The following is a 23,154-nucleotide window of genomic DNA, read 5'->3' on the forward strand; positions in this document are numbered from 1 at the left end:
CTCAACCCATACAATCGCCGTGGTCGCATTGGATGTCTCTGCCACAATGTTCAGTTCCACTGAGTTTGGCTGAGTTGTGGAAAACGAGAACTCTTCGATTTGGCCGGCACTTATCGTGACGTAGACGCCCATTGACGCAACGTAGACACGTCGCCGGACGGCGTCACGCGGTTGCACAGTCACCATCTCGCTCTCCATGGACAGATTGCCGCCGTATGCTATGAGGCCGACGTCAGGGTCCTCCACGACGTATGTACCCGCACCCAGCATCATTCCAAGGAAGCTCGGACCGTAGTCTCCGGAATAATCGTCGCCCTTGAGGGTGTCGGGAAAGGAGTGGAATGCGTTGTACATCGAGCCGTCCTCCCGAATATTGCTTAATGGGCCGGTGATTCCGCCGTACCCAACTCGGAGAAGATACGTATCGGTCGGGTTTTGTCGAAACTCAGCGAGAAGGGGTAACGCGTTGAGGCTGGAACCATAGTGATGGATCATGCGTTCAATGCGCTGAAGCTTCCCGGCATAGCTAAAGGATTTTAGTAATGGCACGACGGATGGGAGAACCGAGTCTTACATGAAGTCCCAGTAACGCCGGGCGTTCCCATTCCAGCCCCAATGCGATACCGTCGGCATAAGGCCCAAAATGTTATTGACGGTCTTCGTCCTTGTTTGCGTGAGATTGAAATAGCTTTGCTCGTCGCCAGTGTTAGTTTCCGGGCAAGAAGATGCCGCGAGGAATTCCTGCGCAAACTAGAGGGAGAAAGAACGACTTACTTGCTCCAGTAATAGACACCCTCCTGGCCCGTGCAATCCCACGCCATTTCACTTCCAAAGGGTTCTGGTTGCAAGTCCCACGCTTCGGCGCGTAGTTTCATGGCTGCCTCTACCGCATCCGCCTCTTCCGTCCAGCCCTCACGTTGCAGGTCTTCCAGGAGCTCTCCGACAACGGTCTCTCCCATGAGGCCCAGGCGCGAGTAACCCACCAGGCCGTCCCCGGCCGAGTTTGTTGCAAAGCACGTTACGGTCGTATTGTACGCCTGGCCCAGGTACCACTGCCACGGGTGTACCTGGAGAAGCGCCGGGTTGTCACGGCCGGCGCGATACAATGACCAGTATGCTCCAATAACGTGAATATAGTCATACGCACGATCGGTAGCGTATGAAGCTTCCTTATTCCAAGACCACCAGTTTCCCCAGTCGATACTGCTGCTGTACTCATAATCCGGCAGTTGATCCCGGTCATAGTAGAAGACGCTCTTACGAACCGTAAAATCGGTGTTTTGAATGGTGCCGAAAAGCACTTTGGACGCAAATTCTTCCAGCTTCGCGACCTCCGCCGCGTTGGGAAGACCGTGCTCTTTCATCGTGGAAGCGAGGAATATGGCGCCGCCTTCGTCCATCAGTCCCGCAATCCAAACACGCGCCTCTTGAAGAACTTGTGCTTTGGTGGCCGCGTCATACGTGATCACAGAGGGTGCCCGACCAAAGGGGTCCGTCTCGTCATCAAACCACATGGCAGTAGTGGAGAATTCACCCAACTTGGAGATCACATCCGGGGCCGTGTCCGTGATCCAGTAATGGACTGTCTGGACTTTTCCGTCCGCGTAGGAGATGGTCACTTTGGTCCGTCCCCAGGCTGATTCAGTGGGGGACAGGGAAACCGAGTTGGATGAAGGGCGGGCAACGTCGAAGGCATTGTTGTCGGATACGATCTTGGAGACATTGGCCGAGTGAAAGATGAATAACTGCGCCGTCAGATCGCGGGGAACGACGTATCCGGTTCCTATCGTCAAGGGGGTGTTTGTCCCCTGGACAGCCTTCTGAATCCCGCGCACTCCATCCTTGACCACGGAGAAGCGAAGGCCCACCGTGGTGGATTCGCCGGGTTTGAGGCTGCGCGCGCTTGGTTCATTCCATGGATTCACCTCCGCCCATTCCTTCTCAGCATATGCCTTGGAATGAGTCTGCCACTCATAGAACCCTTCGAATGTCTGGCTACCGTACCCAGTGTACTGGTCAGATGCCTCGTCGAGGTTGCGCCAGGCTTCGAACGGGGTACTCGTATTGACCAACGGGGTGATAATCAAGGCTGAACCCTGTCCGGAAGTTGGAGTAAATTGTAGATAGCCAGCATCCAGTCCGATATAAGGATCCACGAGGGAGCATTGCGCTGTAACTTCATCCGCCGTGCGATTGGTAAAGATACTGTTGGACTCAATCGGGAAGCCGAGGCTGCCGATTTCTACGCTACTGTTGCCCTTGTTCGTGAGGGTGAAGCTCAGCCCCAAGTCTCCATCGACGTCCAACCATTGGCGAACAATTTGTAGAGCCGAGCTGCTAGGCAAAGTTGAGGTTATATCGGCCGCGGCGAGCGCATTGGCGTCAAGCGACTTTACAGCGGCTCGAGCCTGTGAAGAATCACCGGCGGTCCATTCTTTATCCCCCACCGCGCGATACCGGAAGGTGATGTCTCCGATATGGTACTGACCGTTGGCGGCTCGGTATGGCAAGTAATCCGACGGTAAGAAGTCGAATGATGACCCGGATGGCTTCAGCGATGCCAGGATCTGGGCGTCCGTAACAAGCTGGAGGTCGAAGTTATCGGTCTTCAGATTAGTATAGCCATTCGCTAGGCCTAAATCATCACTCTGACCCCGGACGAGGAAGGCCGAGGCAGAGATCAGTGCCAACGACGTATAAAATCGTAACAACCCCATTGCGCAGATGGCGACGAAGTGGGCATTTTTACCTCCATCGCTTGGAGCGCATGCCACATTCAAATATACCTTCCCTGACGATGGGGGTTTGAATGGGTCCCCCAGGCCGCACTTGACATCATGGCTGGGTTCAATTGGGGTAGTTTTCCTGAGGGGAAATGAAGCCAGTGTCCGGCCTGCATAAGCGCACTTCGGCTTCACATCCCGCTGATATGCAGATTCGCCGATTGGTGGACATGATTTGATTCAGGGGCAGATATAGTGAGACATCTCGCTGTAACCCTGATCAATATCACATCATCTGATTGATTTGATTGTACTCGACAGGATTTCAATTCCCTCTTTAAAGTGCGGAGACAGAGGAGGTTGCATTGACCCTCGGATAGCCCTTTTTCCTATTAACCGATACATGCGACGATCACTTTTGTCCGAACGCATCCATAGTAGGAATGCAACCCTTGAAGAATCAGGAGTCTCCGGACATATATACCCGATCGTTAATCACCAAGACGCCGCATCTGAGGCTATGTCATTTCGACCTTGATCGCTGTAACCTACGTCCACACAGTTCTCAATGTTTGTTGGCAAACCTTTGAAGCATCGGAAACGCCCACAAGGGCTGTTTCAAGGGTATTACAGTGGCCAATTGAACCCATTATGCATGGTACATCGCTGAGCAGAACAGTCCGATTGCTGCAGGTTAGAGGTCCGGGTTCCCTTAAGACCTCCAGTTGCCCGGTCTGGGTGCCTCTTACTATCTATCGCCCAAAATAGCACCATTGTATTAGCCGCTATCAAGTCTACCTGAGCTTGTAGTATGAGGGCGGTAATCGCGGACTATTCACACTGGGATCGGCTACACTGCTCACATTGACCTGGGTGCTGACAACAATGTCCCCACCATTGCGGCAAAGCTCCTCCTCCGAGTCGGCGTGTGAAACGTTGGTAGCGCCTTGTTTCAGTCTCTGCACAATGCTGCTTTTGATTATCTTCCGATTTCCGCGGGCTTTTGAAGTCGTTCCGAGTTCGTACGAAGATGGCTTCCGACCGCTCGAGCCGTACAAGGTTCCCGAAACATGTGTCCTCCAGACCGATCGGAGGGAGGGCATATTGGCTGTCATGATCGCCGTGCAAAGCTCAATTGTTGTGACGATGGCAACGGAGCCGTAGACGTAAAAGGTTCTGGAGCCGCTGGCCAGCTGCACAAGCACGATGAAGCGGAGAAGGGACACCAGAATAGTGCCCCCACCGACAGTAAAACAGACAATCAGTCCCACTCGTCGTCGTGCAGACATCTGTAGAGTCCATAGGGGATAAATCGGCAGAATGTAGATGAGGAGATCGGTTAAGACGTTCTAAGAGGTGCGATGCTATCAGAACTCGGAGACCGGCAGGCAACTTATACGGATATCCTTCGGCTCACCATGCTTGCAGGAAAGTACAGCGTCACCGCCGTGGGAATACACTTTGCATTCGGATGAGCCTCCGGATGGAAGAAGGCATCCAACGGAAGACATTGCAGACCGTAAAAAAGCAGAACAGCTATAGTCTGCGCCGATGTAAAGGCCATCACTCCATATACGGTCTTTTTGTACAAGGGCGAGATGCTCAATACCCGAAGATAGAAGGTCAAGAAGGACATCTTGATCAGCCATTGGCAGAAGATATACACGAATTCAATGACGAAGAGAAGCTTTCAGATGGGTAAGCGAATGGGACATACGGCCAATTGGGGGCGACTTACAGTCACAATCTTTAGCAAGTTTTCAGGTGGAACGTCTTTATCCTGTCTATCATACCGAGAGGGATTGTGAGTATGGCAAACAATTGCTCTCTAGAACGATGGACTTACTTTCCTCCCCCGAACATGATCATCTGCCCCAAGATGCCTTGAGTGGCGAGCCATGTTATCTACTACCGTCAGCGCTCAGTCTTGAAATAAAAGGAAGAGAACTAACACTCGCAGCTACCATAAACCAGTCATCGGTGCCGAACGATTTGGAGAGGCAAAGCCGAGAGTATATTCGAAGGATACAGGACAAGCTGGTGATGACTACGAATGGCATCGACACTGCCCATGTTACGGGCTGCAAGTTCTCGTTGATCCCCATTCCATCAAGGTCTTACCACCAGGAAGCCCCCATGGGTCGCACCCTCAGATATAATGTTGAACAACCATGGGTCTCTCTTTGCTTCTTTTGCTCGCTTGGCTTCATTTTCTCTCCTCGTTTCCCGCTCATTTTTCACATCCTGTCGGCATTTGATCCTGCATAGGAGAGTGGACCAACTAGGGTTGGATCATCGATGAAGTGGAGCTTCTCGGGCTTGGTTGACTGTACCGTCCTGTCAAAAGCTTTAGCGTGCAAATGCCCCTTTTAAAAAGTACCTCAGTTTCACCTAGCGTATTTACTGAGGCTTTTGTTGCCTCTATTTTGATAGGGTAGTAACAGTCTCTATGCCCACTATGCCTCGCCCAAGGAATTCAACGGAGGTGAACTACCAGCGAGAGGACTGGTCTCAAAATATTCTGACGCTTACTGCTCCAAAGTCCACTACCGAAGGGTTTTAGATCACATAATAATGAACAAAAGACGGCTCCTAAATTGCGAGACACAGATCCGGCACATCTCGGGGGTAAAGGCGCGTACGTACTTTACGATAGCCCTCTTTTCGATTGAATTATATGTTCAATAATGGCTTGGGAATGAAAGGAAGCCAAAGGCATTACGACGCGAACGGAGGGTGTTCACTACTTCATACTGTATGTATGTATGTCGGTGCGTTCCAAGCCTCTGGGATCGAACCCAAACCTCAGATTTGGGTCCAAGTCTTCGTAATGCTGTGATAGAATCAACTTGATCATATATCATACATCCTCTGGTGAGTTACCATCCGCAGAGAAGCGATCTGAAAGCCGAGATGTCCTAAGTCCGGTTGTGAGGCCAGCTTGCCACAGTGCAACTTGGTCAACTATGGCAAAGGAACGATAAAAGGAGTACTATCGTAAGAAACGATGCTGTGGGGATTTTTATTTCTGTCATTGACTTTTGTCGACATTCTCAACTTCATCCACAAACCCCACTTGGTGTGTTATTTTCATTGGAGTTGTTCCCTAGATAGGGTCCACACGGGATATTCGCGGGCCTCATCCGGCCTCCCCTGGCGTGCCACAATAGCAGACTCGGAGCTTTGCCGTCCTGAGAAGACGGAACAGAGATTTCCAACGGCTGGCTAACTTCTGTGGGAGACGATCTGCACACCCATGTATCTACATAGTATTTTAAGTGACGGCTGATCCCGTCTTCCTGAACGGCGAATGAGCGGACCAATCGTTTAGGGGGTATATCAAAGACAAACAAACTGGTGCAATGGACACTATAAACGGTCTTTAGTGAAGATGCTTCCAAATGATACAGAAACACTATACTTGCCGAGACGTTGCCTATTCAGCGGCCTAGCTTTTCTTGGATATTGTCTCTCAAGCATGAACCCTACCTGGACAAGAAAGACCGAGCCCCGTAGGTGGCCACCTCACTGATCATCCACAGCCATCTGTGACCTATCTAATAGTATTACATGAAAGCCACTTAGTTCACATACAAAAATACTGTATTGGAGGATCATGATCCCAGGCGAGGTGGAGCTTAATATGGTCTGATAAGGCTGCAAATCCACCCAAGGTCCACCGGCTATCGTATCAATGTTCCAAAAAGGATGCACTAGACCATCGTCAGCCTCACTGAATCCATAATTCCCTGTCACTAAATCTTCTCCCCGCAGCCTTGGCCGCCACCGTTGTAAGGATGCATCCTAGTAACGTTTGGCGAGGCTGGGATGTTCAACAAAGTCAGCCTCTAGTCATGGGGTGTTATTAAGATTTATACTCTTAAGTCTAACTCATGTATGGACTTGGGCTCCATCAGTGTATCTTCAACCGTAGAGGAGTCTAAACAGAATTGGATACTTCATGCTCTGGACGATTGGCTCTGGTCAACGAACGGATAATGTCCGGCCACTCCCTCTATGCACCTTATTGCATGCCATCCCCACAAGCCGAACGATCCCCGAGATGATTTGACGGTGCGGCAGACACAAACCAGTTTCTAATAACTTGGCATGTAAGTGACAGTGTCGGGTATGGGCCTAGTCATGCCCCTGGACTTGGAGGAGGCTTTATTAGGACAGCTACACGATAGACGTCCAATCATTCTCAAAGGAATGTGGTTCCACCTTATGCATGCGGACGTATTTGTCACATTCCCAAGATCATTAACTAAAGCTTTAATGCCATGTTTTTGAAACGCTTGACCCCTCTTCTCTCTCCACTCAATACTAGTACAGGGTAGCAACCGTCTTGGCTTATCTTTAGGCATAGCTCATGACTAGCACTATCGGCATTTGAACGGGATGCATGCTATGTTCAACGCATAGTCACGCTGTTAATTATTCCTACTACCCATAACTACTTCATCCTTGGCCGTTTTCCTTTCCCTGTAAGATTCAAGCCTCATTTTCCTTTTTCCCACAAGTCCTTAACCCCATCATTATCACATATGTCATGGCGACCAGTGCCGTGAGTGCCCAACAGCTTGCAGAAGCCAAGGCCAAATTCAAGCAGGATGGATGGGCCGTCGTCCCCGATGTGATCGATACCGAGAAAACAAAGCAGGTCGTCGATCGCCTTTGGAAGGCGAAGGAAGAGAGTGAACGGCGAGGCGATCCAACTTACCTGGACTGGCTAGACCCCAACTCCAGCAATATCCGTATATTCTACCTGATGGAACTGGACCCGATCTTCCGCGAGCTCATCTCGCATCCTGTCGCTGTGGAGATGGTTCAATCCGCATTGGGTCAAAACTTCCTTGTCTCCAACTTCACAGCGAACATCGCACTTCCCGGATCGAAGTCAATGGGTCTACACTCCGATCTCTCCCTACAGTGCCCCGATCCTTGGTTGTCGACTTGGGGTTTGAACGTGATCTGGTGTCTGCATGATGTTTACTACGAGAACGGTGCCACCTTATACATCCCTGGTAGTCACCACTGGAAGACTAAGGCAGAGGTGCCCCCTGAGGAGGAGGCGAGGAAGCTCCTAGTACCATTTGAGGCCAAGGCTGGGTCAATCATCGTGATGGATGGGCGTCTCTGGCACACGTCTGGCTGCAATGTCACTCAGGATAAAGAGCGGGCGCTTTTGTTCGGGGCTTACAATGCCCCCTTCTTGAGAGGTCAAGTGAACTGGGGTGTTGGGCTGTCGGAGGAAACGAAGAAGACCCTGAGTCCGCAGCTCCGGGAATGGCTGGGAGTTAATCGGGACGGCAATCTTGGAGTGGTGACAGGAGTCAATGATGTTTTTGCCGAGGGTGCTGCTCCACCTACCCAGACCTGATTATACGATTCTTGTTTGGATTTTGAAACGTAGTTACTGTTCTTATGAGGTGAAGCGAACCTGGAATGATCATCCTCCTCTTGTCACATTTCCAGTCGCCGCAATAATGCTTATTTTTTGGTCTATCTCCTGGGGTTCCACGACTTAAACACTACGTCGAGAGGTGCCATATACACATCGCGAGTTAAAACAAGGGAGGAAAAAAGGAGAGAAACAATAAAGAGGACGGGGAGTCGGATTAGAAAGGTATCAATCGCATAGGGGTATCTAACAATAGCTGACTATAACTTCAGAGCAAGTCTATTTACTGTAATCACCGTTCAAAATAGCTCGTTTCGTCAGATCGTCGCTTATCCAGCTTTCAATGAGCGCCACCGTATCTCCAACAAGCTTGTCATAGTATGTACCCTGCGGAAGAAACATTGACTGGTGAGCCGTGATCTCATCGATGCCCTCCATATGCACTGGAATCCACAGGTGCTCTCTGCCGCGGTATGCATCTTTCGGAAGGTAGCAGAACTGTCGCCGAGCTTCCTGGGACTGATTAGAACTCTCACAGCCTACTTTAGTGTTCTCATCTTGGCCATCCCATCCGGTGCTTCCCTCAACTGCCGCTACAGAGGACTTTGACTGTAATGATGAATGCTGTGCACCGCTTGATCTAGGACGCATGACATTCTTGTTCTCTAGCAATCCAGCGGCATCAACTGAGCAAGGTGGCGCCGATTTCCTCCGGGAATGGTCGTGTGCATAGTCCACTTCAAGCATATTCGTTGCATTCTCCAAGCTTTGCTGGTAATCCGACTCATGTCGGCTCTCATCCGTGACTATGTGTGCTCCGGGTGACCTGTCCATCCGATCTGCTCGCACTATCCCCGTACTCTTAGTGAAGTAATTCACGAATCGGACTCGTGCAGCACCTCGGCTCTGTGCCAACTGCTCCTGGTTAAGCTCATCGATGGCCTCCAGTTTCATCAATCGCTTATGCCTTTTGAACAGCTCAGGGTAGTTATTCATACATCCGGCGTGGTCATAATACGAATAGGCATACTGTAGAATGGACCTCGATAAGTGATGTGAATACTTCGAAATAAAATGCCATGCACCATCCCAGCCAGTCCATCGCGTTAGTTTCACATCATTCTGGAAGGCTGGGTTGAATGTTGTGTCTGGACTACTGATGCCCTCGTTCATCGACGTAACTGAATCGGTGGTGTCGCTTGTTTCGTCCGGTTTGTGGCGGAAGAGTCTTCCAATTCCGGTGGTCACGACGCGAGGATGAAGCCCAAAGAAAGGCACATCAAAGTTGACAAGTCCCAATATTCGATGGTTAAGTTCCTTGTCCGTCACACGCCCAGTCACCGACTGTGTTGGCATCAGTGCAGCCTCTGCGGCGACGATGCCTCCCAGACTGTGACCCAAGAGAATAACATCTAAATCTGGAGCTTCATGCGGCAAAAGCCTGGGCACGTTCAGTATTTCTCCAATAAAGTTAAATGTACTTTCCAGGTTATCTTACCATTGGCTAAAATTGTCTCGGGCTATATGCACCGGTCCTCGAGTCTTATACCGAGGATAGATCTTCGTATAAACCACGTGGGTCTTACTTAGCGATATGGTTAAAAGATCATGAACATGTTTGGGAAAGTGATGGAAGCTATCTTCGGATCCAATGAATCCATGAATGTAGATCAGGAGTAGTCTGCGTTTCCCTTCGTTGGTGTGTCTATCAGAGTGGCTCAGGGCTAGGGAGGATGTGGAGCCATGGTATCGACTTCGTCCGACGGTAGTATATACCCCGGATCCGGGCACAAGTAGTCCAGGCGGAGGCTCGGTGGATTGAGTCGCAGCAGAGTAGCTGGGGGGGTTGTCTTCTAACGGGCAATCGGTCCCTGGTATGTTTGGAATGGTAGCGGATGACATCGCAATGCAGCTTTTGGATTAATTATTCCTCCACCGCAAGCCGTAACAACTTGCTAAAAACCAGTCCCAAATGTTTTTTGCATATACGTGATATTGAGTGAGATGCGCAATAGTTACACTACAACAACGAGATATGCGAACAGAAGGAAGTTCCTGTTGAATAGGCTGCCGTGTGGCTTTGATGCTCGTACTCGTATCCTATCCTCTCCAAGCCTCGAATGGATCCACTTGGGAGACTGGGGTTGACGAATGAGGACCCCATTTCTTTCTTGGCATTAGGCTCTAATCTAAAAAAAGAATCTAGGAATCTGCTGGATTTCTTGCAGAAGGTTGGCCTATCTCTCGAATCCTAGGCGAACGATTCAGTTGAGTCTGTTCCTCTGGCATGTTTGCCCTGTCGATTGACCCAAGAGGGAAGAAAAAAGAAGTCACGAGCCTGCGGGAAATATTCCAAGCCAAGAAACCCAACAGGTGACCTGAATATATATTGAGTCTAGAACATCAGGTTAGTAGGCAACTTGAGGATCGATTTGAGGATTCGAAACACACCAGGTACAGTTGACTTATTAGGTGCACCGCTACAACCCCGGATTTGTCTGATTTTACCCCGGGAAAAAAAAAAAAAAAAAAAAGGAAAAGTGGTAGTGGAAGTGCTTAGTACTATATACAAGATTATATTATACATATTAACGGGGATCACTCCAGAGAGGATCAATAAGATACACAAGACCATGGGCTACGGCCGCAGCGAGAGGAGCCACCTGCAAATTCCATATCAGTATCAAGAGACTAATGAATATAGCCGGAGTGGAACATACCCAATGAACCCAATGATAACCGGGGAACTCCGATGCGACATAAACGCCAAAACAACGTGCTGGGTTGAGACCTGATCAACATGTTAGCGCTATCCTTGCCTTTGGGATCCTCTGGGGTTCAGCTTACTAGCTCCAATATAACCCGGGCGCGTGAAGGCCGTTGCCCAACAGACCACTCCCAGAACGACACCAACTAACCATGGCCCCGCGGCATGCCCAAAGATCTTCGCCTGGCGAGGATCCAGCGCTACGCCAAACGCGAGAAAGATCAACACTAAGCAAGCAAAGAATTCGATAATGAGGGCGGCGTTGACCGGCACCAAGGAGGTGTCCACATGGCAACCTCCGACGGTGAATTCCCGGGATCCGTAGGCCGTATGAATGGCGAATCCCGCTAGCGCGCCCCCAAGGGTCTGGCCGGCCAGATATAAGATGGCCCGAGGGAACGAGATAATCCGCGCGAACAACGTGGCTAGAGTGATGGTGGGACTGATGTGGCCGCCACTGGATGGCGCAAAAGTATAAATGAGCAATGGCGTCAGCAGGAGATTCGTGATGCCCCCGAACAAGGGCGAAAAGAAGGTCAGCGTATGGTAAATCCCAACTTCGGTCTTCGGGGCTTCAACGGCGGCGGGAGGATGCAGAGTGACCCATGCGGAGATAAAGACATTCATCATGCTGGCTGCCATGGGACCCCCAAATTAGTCCATGCTCACTAGTTGCAAGGGTCCAAGATAACATTCAACGCACCGATGCATTCCAGACAAGCAAACTTCCACAGATCCAAACTTAAAAACCCGCGGAGGTCAAAGATTTCGCTCAGCGTCATCCATGGTGCCGCGTCAGGCACCTTCTCCAGGACCTTATCATTGCGCGGATCACTGCGATCTACTACAAAATCCTGGTTCCCCCCTAGTCGTCCGGCGAATGGAGCAATCGCAGGGGTCAAACCACTTTGCGGCTCATGCCCCTCGTATTCAGGGAGATACGGCTTCATGATGCTGCACGTCATTGAATCGCTCACCCTTACTCAACTGGGTGTGATTCAAAGATAAGAAAGAAGGGAACAGGGGGAGATAAGACCACATTTAATTGCCTGGGGAGTAAGCTAAGAGACAGCTTCTGTCAAACTCGGTTAGCTACTACTGCTACGACTCCGCGATGCCACGACGAGGACAGCCTCCGAGTCGTCTCGGAATTTTCAAATGGAACTTTACGGATGTCTTAGGGATGCGAACTCGGCAATCCGACGTCGCTGCATCTCTGTGGGGCCTCTTGGCAAGATAAGAATGCATTTTAACTCTATTCTAGAATTGGTTTGCAAATACGTTTTGTCGAAATAAATTCCAGCAGCCACTCAGACCTGAGGGAACGGATTGATAGCTGGATTCCATCTCCGGGTCATCCAATAGGGCTAGAATATAAAATATGGGTCCTCCCTCGGTAAATTCTCAACCGACAAAGTCTAAACGCTTTCCCGGTTCAGATTGCCTTGCCCTAAACATATATCGTGCCAAGTGCGTTCCATTTGGAACCCGAGAAGTGGCCCTCACACGGAGAGGACGTTGGCGTTGGAGGAAATCTAGACGCCAGGCGTGTTTCTCTGTGAGATGCAAGCCTGCGTGAATTCTCGGACGGAACTGATTTAGTTTCTATCTGCGCACGGGAAATTAATCCGGCACTTGCCCCAGGCTCTAAGCGAGCCGAAAGCCGATTGTTTCGCCCAGACTTCGCCACGGTGAGAAGGGGCAAACTTCCCCCTATGGGCTTTCGCGTCGACATTTTATGTCCAACTCGGTACTGTGTATAATTCTCGCACGTGGTGACTTGTCCCGTCTGGCTCCTACATCGTGGGAAGGCTAGTCTAGTCTAGATAATTTATTTACGTTTATAGACCGTGTATACTTCCAGTCGGACGCAGTGAATTTCTTCAGTGGTGTTTAGGGGCTGGCAGGCACTGTTGTACGAGAGAGAACATAACATGAACACTGATAATAGCTGTACTTTCACAAATTGAAACCGATCGTCGGACCTTCGCATTCTCTTCGCATCAGGAGATGCTTTGCCCATCGGGAATCTTCGGGTTGGCATTGCTCGTAATCTGGGCTCAGGGTTGACTAGGTCGATAGTCCTAGAAGCCTCCGCCGCTTTGACTGACGATTCCAGGTAGATATACTCCGTATGCACGTTCATATTCCACGATGCTGACGTGCGCTTGCTAGAATTCTCACGATGTTAAGGTCACTCTGGCTTATCGAGCACATCTACATTTGGAACTGACCTAGCATGCCCATTTGCGACCGTACGTAGGTGGAGCTGGGAATTACCTTCGGCGTTAAGGGTAAGCAGACTGGGTAGCGAAAACCCTCTTAGGGATGGAGTAGGTCACTCATGTCGCGTAACAACACCTCATTTCCATGCTTCGTGTTTCATAGTCGGCGAGGTTATTAGTTACAGTAGAGGTTGTAGAAAGATACGGCGTCAGTATACAGCCGTTGCTTGCACTTCCAAGGGTCTGGAGACAGTCCACCGGCGGTTAAATGAGCGAGCGATATTCGATTCTCTCACGGACCCACATGGTCAGTCCACACGACGTTGATAAAGATCTTGATGTCATTTTTAAGTGTAATATGCAGATAGGCGGAACATAGAATGTTTTCACCCTCTCAGAGAAATTGCACGCCCGGAACAGTCCACCGGCGCAAGCCTTGTGCACGGACAGAGAACCTATCACTGTCTGTGAAGTCGACTTGAAATACTGGGAGTCCATTTCCGCAGAGGCGAATGAATCCAGGACTTTCCCTGGTCGGTCTCGGCACTGGCATATCCGCAGCTCGGTTTGTGAAGGCACAAGAGAGTCGGATCTCTTGAACGCTGAGACTCGGGAGAGTTTGTCCAGGTTAGTGAAGGCGAACTGTGCTTGTCGGATGATGGATCTTCCCCATCCATCACAACTGCAATGAAGAAATCTAGCAGAGGGTAGGTGCATGGTGTGGTGAAAATGCACGCTATCGTCGACGTGGCATTCCCAACATTCAACGATCTTGGTAATAATCGGACTGAAGCTAGGGTTCATATGAAGTGATCGCGACAGAAAGATGGAGATTTGTAAAATACTACAGAAGTTGTTTAGTTTTCATTTCTTCAATAACAAACACTGCACATCCAGGTTTACTTCAACCCGGAAGAAAGCCATGAATATCTCCTTGTGCTATTCAGCCCTCGTCGAATGTTCCTTGCCAGACCTTTTGATCTACTGGGGAAGAATACTTGCCGCACATGTAGCTTTGGTGGCTCGCTTCTACCGTATTCCAACTATGCCAGTTCAAGATGAACGTTGGTTCGTAATTGTTTTTGGCTTTTTCAGGCAGTCTCATTAGGATTTGCGTGAGGGCGTAGGTGGTAGCCCTTCATGATATGCTTTAGAGGTATGTCCATGCATGCAAACGGGTATATCCTCGCTCAGATCAGATACGCTATGCAGGACAGGACACACGACGCAGTGTACAAGTAGTAATCTTTCCTCAGAGAAAACCCACACAATTGTTGCATTCCTTTTCGGAGGTACCAGTCCATCTGTTGGGGGAGCGGACGGCATTGGGTGATTGAGTTGGTTGTGTTCTTCGTTCATCGAGATGTCGCAACGACGAAACCTCTTCGGCGTGGCCCCGCCTTGGTGTCAGTTTCAAGTCCGTAGAAGATGATGATCGCTCATCACCAGGGAGAGGTCCTGCCCCCAATTCCACCCCTCAGCCTTTTTCTTATGATCGGAACCCATTCGAACCAGAAATCGGTGGCCCCCTCGAGTGGTAGCCCAGGGTATGCATTATTCCCGTTCCGCTGGACGATCTTCCAACCCTAGAAAGTCAGTCTAGGTAGTCCAGTGAGAGCACGAAACGCCTACCATTCAGGGTCTCTTCATGCCGGCCCAACTATGCCCATTTTACGCAGAACCAGGATATCTCGTAACTGAAACCTCGACAAGGTCATTGTTTGATGCCGACGAACCAAATCATCGCGACGACGTATAGGAGGTTGAGAGATATCGTCGCTGAACGTAAAGAACGAGATGAAGATGCAGGCCGACTCAACAAACCGATAGTCCCAGCCCTAGAACAGCCCTCTCGACGGAGGATGAATGGTGATCATCCTCTTGGGAGGTTCGTTTCTGCCAACAATCAGCAGTAAATGCCCCAACCAACAACAAGAAGCAGTAGCAGCAGCAGCAGTAGCAATGCTTTCTGACTACATGAACGACTTCAAAAAGAAAAAGAAAACAAAAAAGGTGCCCACCCACCAACCCACGCACCCTGCCAAACCATAGTAATAGAGAAGATAGTGATATAAGGGATAGTGATACAATAGAAAAGAGCGACAAGACAACAAAAAAAAAAGAAAAGAAAAGAAAAGAAAAGAAAAAGGAAAGAAAACAAGAAAAGTCAAACGACAAAACGCAGAAAAAGGAATGACAAAAAAAGACAAAAAAAAGAATGACAAGAAAACAAAACGAAAAGGGATGACTCGCCTCTAAATCGCCAACGCCCTTATGCTCAAGTTTGACCACCAGTGGGATCGACACCGGCCGTGGTGGGCAGAAGCGAGGAGGTCAAGGCATTCAGATCACCAAGACCGGCTCCCCCACTGGCTTCGGCCTGGGTTGACTGGAACTGCGATGGATGACGTGGTGCAGGGCGAGCAGATCTGGATCGTCTCCTCATCCCCTCCTCCAAATTCACTCCCCTGCTGAGGCCACGCCAATATCTAGTAGCATCAGATAACAGCATCAGCATCCAGGAAGTAAAGGGGAGGCCTGACAGCACATACCGCAGTCTCTCCACCCAGCGTTTCATGGTGATCTTTAATCTTTTGGCAGGGAGTCCGTTACCAGGCGAGTCAGACCGCACATGCTCCTCTTTCCCTACACTCTCCTGGCTTGTTTGGTCTGGCCTGGCCTCCGGACCCCCCCCCCTTCTGGCAAAGGCCTATCGTCTATTAGCAACTGGTCTTCTAACAAATGGCTTGGGAAAAGCCATAAACAAAGAAAGATACGCACCACAGTCGCTCAAGCCCATGCTTGATGTGGATACTTAGCCAGTCAAAGACCACCAGAAAGACTGGGCGAGAGGAACTTATCACAACCCAGGCGAGCATAAGGGCGATGGCCTTCCAGAGATGTGCCGGTTCAATAGTGAACGGCATAGTTAGAAAAAAGAAGAAAAAAAAGAGAATGAACGAAATTAATGAAAGTTGGTGAGCGAGAGCCTTTGGTATGGTATACGAGGAAACAAGAAATGAATGGTCAACTCTCGTCTGCTAAGCAAAAGAGAAAGGGACGAGAGACGGAGCGAAAGCTACAGATTTAAGATACACAAAAGCAAGCAGTGCACTTTCCCTTCTTTCCAACTTCCCTTCTTTCCATCTCGACAGCCCTTTAGAAAGCGGACTTGGGAAGGCGCGGATGAGGATGGTAGCGGTGCCGGACTTGGATACAGCAAGGGCATTCCACCGTGCAATGGCCATACACACCCACTTCCTTCTTTCCATCGAGATACAGTAAGCCCCGGGGATGATAGTATGTCAATAACGGCTTTTCACAACACCCACAAGCGCGTCCACAGCATCCCCCAGTGTCCGCACACGTCGAACGATCCATGACCCAACTGTACAGACGGCCGTGTCGATCTTTGAAGGTACGGAGGAGATCGATTTCCACCACATTTGAAGTCAGAGGCATTGTCTCGTCCATAGCGAGCAAGTTTCTATTGCTTGTCCAGTATGCTTCCATCAGCTCATTCACTTCTTCCTCCCATTTCTCCTCATTGCAAGCTTCGTTGTAGTCCGGCGGCTTCTCCGGAGACTCGCCTTCAAGTGTCGGACGTGCTACCGGTTTGATGCTCAGCAAACGACGCCTCCGTTGTAGGATCGCATAACCAAAATCCCTTTCCTCGAGAAAAGGTGCAATCCATGATTGGAACGCCTTGGCACATTCTTCGGGATCATCCACGCTTGCTACGTCTCGCTGCCATTCTAGATAAGCAATCTCAAAGTCTCGCTCGCATTTGGGCAACTGGGGCTTCCTGTACCGGGTAATAATGGCGTTAAGAGCGTTCATCGTTCGAGGTCACAATATGGTTGCAAAATGTAGGATTTGTGTAAAGCAGATCAAGTATGATATGTCAGCTGGTAGGTAGGGTTTTTTTTGGATGATTTCCGCTTGTTTAATGAGAACATCAGCAGCATGAGTCACATTCGATAGTTGATCTCACAATGACCACTGTGTCGATGTTTCTCGCAAAAGGTCAACCGTGGATGACACAGCCGTTTTGAACATCATACACACACTACTAAGACACTATTTTCCGCATTGACTGCTTTTGTAGTATGTATATTGGTTTTTGGACTTTTGTGTCATTTGAACCTGTGGAGAATGTCTGCTATCACGTATCCAGCACTTCATGGGATCTACACTGCGGATGGGACGAATAAGTGAGATAGGTGTTGTTATCGCTTATAAGCTGTGGCCTCGGGCAGGAACTTTCTAAAATCTTTCATCAGATCTGGCTCCGCGTCAAAAAGCTCCTCGACCTGCTCATACACCTTCCGCAGAGGCAGCGACTCCCGCTGGTACGCCTGCAAGATCAGAAGAAACTCGCTAAAAAGCTCCGGGCGCTCAGCAAACCGATCCTGGTGGGCAGGTCCTTAGCATCATGTGCGAGAAGAATACCATGGGCTTCAACGAGATACGTACCTTAACCTTATTCACAAAAGAAACCGCATCCACTGGCCCCATACAACCATCATTGCCGGAACCTTTCTGCGACGAGCGCCCAGGCTTAGAGGACGACATGCCTGTCGGTGCAATTCTCCCTAATGTCACACCTTCCTTCGTCTTATGTTGATCCGTGGTGGACGCGGTCGAACGAGAGGCCTCTACAGACGAGGGAAGACTCTCCGTTTGGGATACGTCGGATGCTAGTCGCGAGCGTTCCAACTCCGACCGAGTCTTGACCAAATCTACCTTGTGTGGCAGCAACCCGAATTCCTCATGTGCCAGAGGTCTTGTGGGATCGTCACCTTCCAGCGTTAACGTGTAAGTCAAATTCCTGCTGGACGCCCTGAGTGCAAAGTCTCATCTTATTAGTCATGATCATTTCAGTCGCCCCAAACGGTAGCAGTAACCAAAACCAAGAGAAGGAGTACCGTTCAAGCACAGTAGGATGTTCAAGTGCAACCGATATCCCGTACAGAATGTGTAGAATAAGGAGTAATTGTCTCCAAGAAAGAACTCTACGGGACACCATATCTTGCTCTGTGCGAGGAAGGCTGACACGAAGTTTTCTCGCGTTTAGCTTGCCAAGAAAATGATTGCCTCGGTCTATTTATTGTCAACGTAGTATTGGTCAATGTTGCAATACGAGAATCGTAGTACTTTCATATTTAGACCTCGAGACGGCAGAAGACCCCTCAATAGCATCACATTATGTAAAAATCAGAGGTTCTGAAAATTCTTCCCCATACTTGCACCTCATGTTGCTTCAAGATGGCGTTTGTATAGTATATAGTCACCGTTCAAAGTGCTCAGTTCACAGACACTAGAAACACTCGAAAAGCTCCCAGCATTCCAAATTACCCCACATATTGCCATACGTTACCGAGAGACTCCATGTACTAGCGTGCGATGACCTCGAGAAATGGTGCTAATGGAGTGGATACCCCGCATACCCAAGTGTGGGATTATGGGCGCCTAGTGCAAATCAGTCTCTGGAGAAGATCTTACCCAAATAGAGGAAGTAGATTTCGATTGAGCAGATAGACTATAGTAGCTCAGAATCCTTGGCAGAGTACATAAGCCCATTGCGGACTAGCTGAGATATCGATTCGAGTGGAATAATGATGATACAGCAAATCATTGCTTGACCAATTCATGCTACGATGTTTCAGTTGTACTACTATTCGTGTCTTTATTACTTGGGATTATTGATTGATTGATCAATTGAGCTTTGTTCCTAATATAGAGGTTTCTCTGATATGATATCAAAATATGTAACATCTCGCGAGGACATGGAGACGAAAAAAAAAAAAAAAAAAAAAAAAAAGAAAAAAAAAAAAAAAAAAAAAAAAAAAAAAAAAAAGTTGAACTCTTAACGAAAAGAAAAAAGGACTACACCCGTAAAAAGACTACGGCATCACGTATAGGGGAGAGAGACTACTTGCTCTTGTCCTTAGCCCACACGTCAACGTAAACATGGCCCAGAGGTCCTGCCTCTGGGCTCCATCCCCCATGCTCGATCCTGTATTTGTCACTTTCATCCAGCATTTCGACCAGGTTTTCGCGTATCCCTTCACGGTTATCCCAATGGAGCTCGCAGATCTTGTCGTTGCCATGGAACAGGTCCAGACGACCTTCACTGCCTCTACGTCCGTGAGCACAGATTTCGCCGATGCCGTCAGAAGGGATCACGATCTCGTCGATCTCGTCTTCATGGAGTGATTTTCTACGATCGTTGGGGTTGTGGAATTCGCCGCTGCAGAGAGGTTAGCAATGAACATGGTCGAACCAAGCGATAAGACATACTCCTCGATGACGGTGTGGCGCACGGAGATCTCGCCGTCCTCCAGGTGGTCCCGAATATGGAACTCAACCCATTTGGAATTGTACTTGTTCATGTCGGTGTCCATGGTGTGGTGGTGTGAAGGGTGGTTAATATTAGACCCGGGAAAGAAGATGATAGAAGTGGGCGAAAAGCCTTGAATGGTCAATGAAGATTGATAAAGTAGGTGAGTGAACAATGAACTGAACAGGCAAGGGTGAGGGAGGAGACGACTGGGTATTTATTGATTTCCCAGAGAGACAATTGTTCAAGAAGTTCAACTCTGCATGCCATGGGGTGATTGATTGATGGAAGACGTCATGCAGTGGATCATATGACGAGATGATCAGACAATGCGGTTGGCCGATTCGGTCACCCGATCCACGGAACCCTAAACATTCTTTGCGGAGAAATCCTGGGGGAACAACAACCTAGAATGCTGTTGATCCCCCTCTTTTTTCTGCATTGAGCGGGTTTTCATAGGTCCTACGGGACGAAGCTTAGGTGGAGAAGAAATCGTCGCGTCATGCATCCATTTCGGCGAGTTTCACAAACTGTTGATCAAACTTCCCCATACCCTCCTACGCATCGTGATTATTCATGTTACCTATTATAAAGATGGTATTTTCTATGTTTCTGTCTATAGTTTTGTTGTCTTCTTTGCTTTGTGTCCTGTGGTTCAACTGCCTTGGGGCACTAATCATTTACTTTTCTTTCCTGGAAACTTTGATAGACCCCTGTTGCCACACCAGCATTCCAACTGGTTACTTCTGATCCTACCCCAGATATCCGAAGGAATTGACTCTGCAGGTAGCACGGCTCCGGAAACGCCTCCGTGCCAATAGATCCTGGTTCTCATATCTCGGTTCCACCACCCAATCCAGGGCTGGATGTTGTTGTGGTGCCACGGCTGCACCTGGCTTGCAGTGGGCACGCAACCCCTCCCAAAACTTGACTAACAACATGGATTGATGCCGTCCCTCCTCGGATACGACGGTTAATCCTCAGCAAGAATGGGCTATCGAATAATGACTGAGTAAAAGAAATATCTTCTGCGTGGATTGGAATCTAGGCCATGCTGTAGCAACACTCTGGACAACGTCGGAAAGGCAAGATCGAACTGAGCCATGAACGATCGTCTTTGCAACTACTGAAATTGGTCAGGGCCCATTTATTGGTCTCGTGGGCACCAACAGTAACCACTGAGAGCGACTCCGAAAGTTTGAGCTTTGGTGGCAAGCCAACGACATGGTTGCCTTTCTGTGGGGAAATTTGCTTGGCACGGGGCAAAGGTACTGAGAGTCTAGAAATCCCAAATCCCACCATAGATCACGCGGTTGATAACGCCACTCAGCGTGGCTTCATTCATCCAAACATCTCATACTGTTGATCGTTGTTGGTCAATGGCAGGGTCTACCTATTACTAGTAGTTATTGGTTCTGGTAAGGACGCACGCGACGGTTGTAGTTGTTAGGGCAAGCCACCCCCCCCCCCCACCAAGTGAGACATTTTGATACTTGTTGTATTCTTATACTCATACCTATATTTATTTTCGATTGCTTCTAACCTTGCAAATAAAATGTGTTTCTCCGATCAGTTCCACCCGTATAGCAAACTGATCGCTTCCGAACATGTCGGAACAGCGCTCAAGACAGAATAGTTCGGAGGCAACAAAGTGTCAAGTCATGAATGTGAGTTAGGTACATATATTGAATGATATCGTTAATGAAAATCTCCTCCTGGAAAATGAGTGTCCGTACATTCCTCTTCAAATTAATTTCTCTCCACATGCACTTCCTGTCGCACGCATATGTGATTCATGTATTGAGAATTTTCTTCTTCGATAGTCGCCACGAGTGCTTCTTCGTCATTCTGCCCGGGACTCGTCACGTACGACCGACTATTCCAATCGGGTCCGTTATTGTTGGCATCTGGCATGTCGACGGTGGTCGTTGTAGTGGTCAGGAATTCGTCCTTTCGGCCCGCCCGAGCGAAGTTCCGCATGGGCATCGCAAAAGTCGGCTTCCCGCGGCTTCCACTGCCACTCCCACTTTCATCTTGTCTTTTGTAAACTTCATGTGACTCCTTGACACTGGATCCGTGGACAATGTAACGGTAAAGAGGGCGGACTGTGGGAATACCGACACAGATAAGCGTCACAGCAAGCTCGACGGCGGACCAGATAATGAGAGCAACCGTGTCCTCTACAAATGAGGAAAATAGCCATACATTAGTGGTGTCGATCTTTGGCTAAGTGGACCAAAACGAGCATGAACGTACCTGTGTAGTTAGCACTCGACAATCCGCCGAGCTCGATAGTACGAATGATCCCACAGATACCGGCGCTGCAGGATGTATGTTAGCATGCTATCTCTCGCCAGAGACGTGAATGACTGACATGAATCCTAGGCTTAGACTGATCGCGATCGTCATCTTCTCCTTGAACCGCATGTTGAGCTCCCAAATGAATATCCACGGCAGAATGGCGAAGTAAAAGTCGACCGCGGCGCACCATGCTAAGTATAACACAATGGATAAGTCAGCTATCCAGCTAGAGGGGTTGTCAGAAGCAGCATACCGCCTAGTAGCACTGAGAACGGGGTAACGCTGACGATAGTTCGACCAGGTACACGAGGGTCATAGATTGCCTTGGCGGGAAGGCGCTGGGTCCAGAAGATAATCGCCGTCATCACAGAGACAAGTGATAGACTGCCCATCGAGATCCAAATCGATACTCGATGCCATGCTTTTACCACAATTCGCAAAAGAAATATACCTAATGAAAGCTTCGCAATGGCCATCCCCAGAACGGCAAACGTCTGACCGACCATTTCCATGTACACGGCTTGAACAGCTTCATCCATGGACAGGCTGGTAATCGGTTGTCCGAACCCGTGCTTTCCGGCGATGGTGGTGAATATTGTATATAAGAGGAGGAATACCTAGGATCGAGAGTTAAGAATCGTTACAGAATCACTCGGCTTTCAAAAGACGGGACCTACCCAGCCTAAATTGAACACATGATCATCCAGCCCCAGAGCTTTGACTATACAAACCCGGGTGTACAGTCGTAAAGGAACGAGAATAAAGGATAACACAACCATCACCCACATCACCACGATTGCCTTGACCCCTTGGCCGGCCAGCATCTTGAACGCACTTTAGAAAGAAGGCTACTCAGCAAGATGCAGGCTGTACGGCTGATGAGAAGTCGAATCAAACTTGAAGCCAAGGGCATGGTGGGCGAGTATGGACAAGACTAGATATACGCGGTCGAATCGTACAAAGTACCTTAAGATGCACACCCTCCCTTGTCAACTGTGAACTATCAACAACCCAGCCCGTCTTTTCGAAGTATTATTTCGACTAACCTCGAGTTACGACACGAAGGATACTGTAAGCCCTCCTTCCCGTCCCATAGGTCCAAGCTTCTCGGCTCACTGGCACGTACTTTTATTTTGCGATGTCCCTCTTCCCCCAGAGCTTTACTTCGCTCCCCGGATACTGGTCATATGCGAGTGCATACAGGTGCCCTGAGCTTGCAAATAAAGTTCTGTCAGTGCCTGTATCCACTTTCTACCTGTCATTTCGACGTAGCGCAACGGCGGTCGGTCCGTGCAAGTGGAGCTATCGAGTTTCCCGAGTGTCAAAGGGAACGAGACCCATGATGTGCAAGAGACCTCACCCGAAATAGTAACCGAGCCTCCCGGGGCAAG

At 49.2% G+C, this 23,154-nt stretch overlaps 10 protein-coding genes across 10 annotated transcripts; 1 reads left to right on the forward strand and 9 right to left on the reverse strand.

The window, feature by feature from the left end:
• Positions 1–570: 570 nt before the first annotated feature.
• BDV38DRAFT_268488 (uncharacterized protein) lies at positions 571–2,717 on the reverse strand (the record flags this gene model as incomplete). Its single annotated transcript, XM_032056776.1, has 2 exons — positions 571–688; positions 775–2,717. 2 exons carry the CDS (start codon positions 2,715–2,717, stop codon positions 571–573), a joined length of 2,061 nt encoding a protein of 686 aa, XP_031917817.1.
• Positions 2,718–7,141: 4,424 nt separating this feature from the next.
• On the forward strand, positions 7,142–8,349 carry fmaF (Fe(2+)/2-oxoglutarate-dependent oxygenase fmaF). The gene has a single exon (XM_032053592.1). The coding sequence runs from the start codon at positions 7,276–7,278 to the stop codon at positions 8,104–8,106; it is 831 nt and encodes a 276-aa protein (XP_031917818.1). The 5' UTR covers positions 7,142–7,275; the 3' UTR covers positions 8,107–8,349.
• Positions 8,350–8,357: 8 nt separating this feature from the next.
• BDV38DRAFT_191429 (uncharacterized protein) lies at positions 8,358–10,168 on the reverse strand. The gene is made up of 2 exons (XM_032052277.1): positions 9,626–10,168; positions 8,358–9,568 (listed from the first exon to the last, which is right to left on the reverse strand). The coding sequence occupies exons 1-2, from the start codon at positions 10,027–10,029 to the stop codon at positions 8,407–8,409; spliced, it is 1,566 nt and encodes a 521-aa protein (XP_031917819.1). The 5' UTR covers positions 10,030–10,168; the 3' UTR covers positions 8,358–8,406.
• A 547-nt stretch (positions 10,169–10,715) lies between these two features.
• On the reverse strand, positions 10,716–11,844 carry BDV38DRAFT_268490 (aquaporin-like protein; the record flags this gene model as incomplete). The annotated part of the gene is made up of 4 exons (XM_032056777.1): positions 10,716–10,790; positions 10,848–10,918; positions 10,975–11,529; positions 11,598–11,844. The coding sequence occupies 4 exons, from the start codon at positions 11,842–11,844 to the stop codon at positions 10,716–10,718; spliced, it is 948 nt and encodes a 315-aa protein (XP_031917820.1).
• A 1,367-nt stretch (positions 11,845–13,211) lies between these two features.
• BDV38DRAFT_191448 (uncharacterized protein) lies at positions 13,212–14,073 on the reverse strand. The gene has a single exon (XM_032052278.1). It carries the CDS (start codon positions 13,921–13,923, stop codon positions 13,384–13,386), a length of 540 nt encoding a protein of 179 aa, XP_031917821.1. The 5' UTR covers positions 13,924–14,073; the 3' UTR covers positions 13,212–13,383.
• Positions 14,074–15,397: 1,324 nt separating this feature from the next.
• On the reverse strand, positions 15,398–16,046 carry BDV38DRAFT_279103 (uncharacterized protein; the record flags this gene model as incomplete). The annotated part of the gene is made up of 3 exons (XM_032058918.1): positions 15,398–15,608; positions 15,672–15,829; positions 15,897–16,046. 3 exons carry the CDS (start codon positions 16,044–16,046, stop codon positions 15,398–15,400), a joined length of 519 nt encoding a protein of 172 aa, XP_031917822.1.
• Positions 16,047–16,244: 198 nt separating this feature from the next.
• BDV38DRAFT_191493 (uncharacterized protein) lies at positions 16,245–17,257 on the reverse strand. The gene has a single exon (XM_032052280.1). The coding sequence runs from the start codon at positions 16,957–16,959 to the stop codon at positions 16,279–16,281; it is 681 nt and encodes a 226-aa protein (XP_031917823.1). The 5' UTR covers positions 16,960–17,257; the 3' UTR covers positions 16,245–16,278.
• Positions 17,154–18,202, reverse strand: BDV38DRAFT_191480 (uncharacterized protein). Its single transcript, XM_032052279.1, has 3 exons — positions 18,048–18,202; positions 17,596–17,962; positions 17,154–17,531 (listed from the first exon to the last, which is right to left on the reverse strand). The coding sequence occupies exons 1-3, from the start codon at positions 18,146–18,148 to the stop codon at positions 17,349–17,351; spliced, it is 651 nt and encodes a 216-aa protein (XP_031917824.1). The 5' UTR covers positions 18,149–18,202; the 3' UTR covers positions 17,154–17,348.
• A 748-nt stretch (positions 18,203–18,950) lies between these two features.
• Positions 18,951–19,715, reverse strand: BDV38DRAFT_191500 (aegerolysin family protein). Its single transcript, XM_032052281.1, has 2 exons — positions 19,423–19,715; positions 18,951–19,372 (listed from the first exon to the last, which is right to left on the reverse strand). Exons 1-2 carry the CDS (start codon positions 19,524–19,526, stop codon positions 19,054–19,056), a joined length of 423 nt encoding a protein of 140 aa, XP_031917825.1. The 5' UTR covers positions 19,527–19,715; the 3' UTR covers positions 18,951–19,053.
• Positions 19,716–20,936: 1,221 nt separating this feature from the next.
• On the reverse strand, positions 20,937–22,601 carry BDV38DRAFT_191532 (uncharacterized protein). The gene is made up of 4 exons (XM_032052282.1): positions 22,017–22,601; positions 21,837–21,954; positions 21,719–21,783; positions 20,937–21,642 (listed from the first exon to the last, which is right to left on the reverse strand). The coding sequence occupies exons 1-4, from the start codon at positions 22,300–22,302 to the stop codon at positions 21,212–21,214; spliced, it is 900 nt and encodes a 299-aa protein (XP_031917826.1). The 5' UTR covers positions 22,303–22,601; the 3' UTR covers positions 20,937–21,211.
• Between the last annotated feature and the right edge of the window lie 553 nt (positions 22,602–23,154).

This window comes from Aspergillus pseudotamarii (genome assembly GCF_009193445.1).
Source record: "Aspergillus pseudotamarii strain CBS 117625 unplaced genomic scaffold BDV38scaffold_7, whole genome shotgun sequence".
Classification (NCBI taxonomy): Eukaryota; Fungi; Ascomycota; class Eurotiomycetes; order Eurotiales; family Aspergillaceae; genus Aspergillus; species Aspergillus pseudotamarii.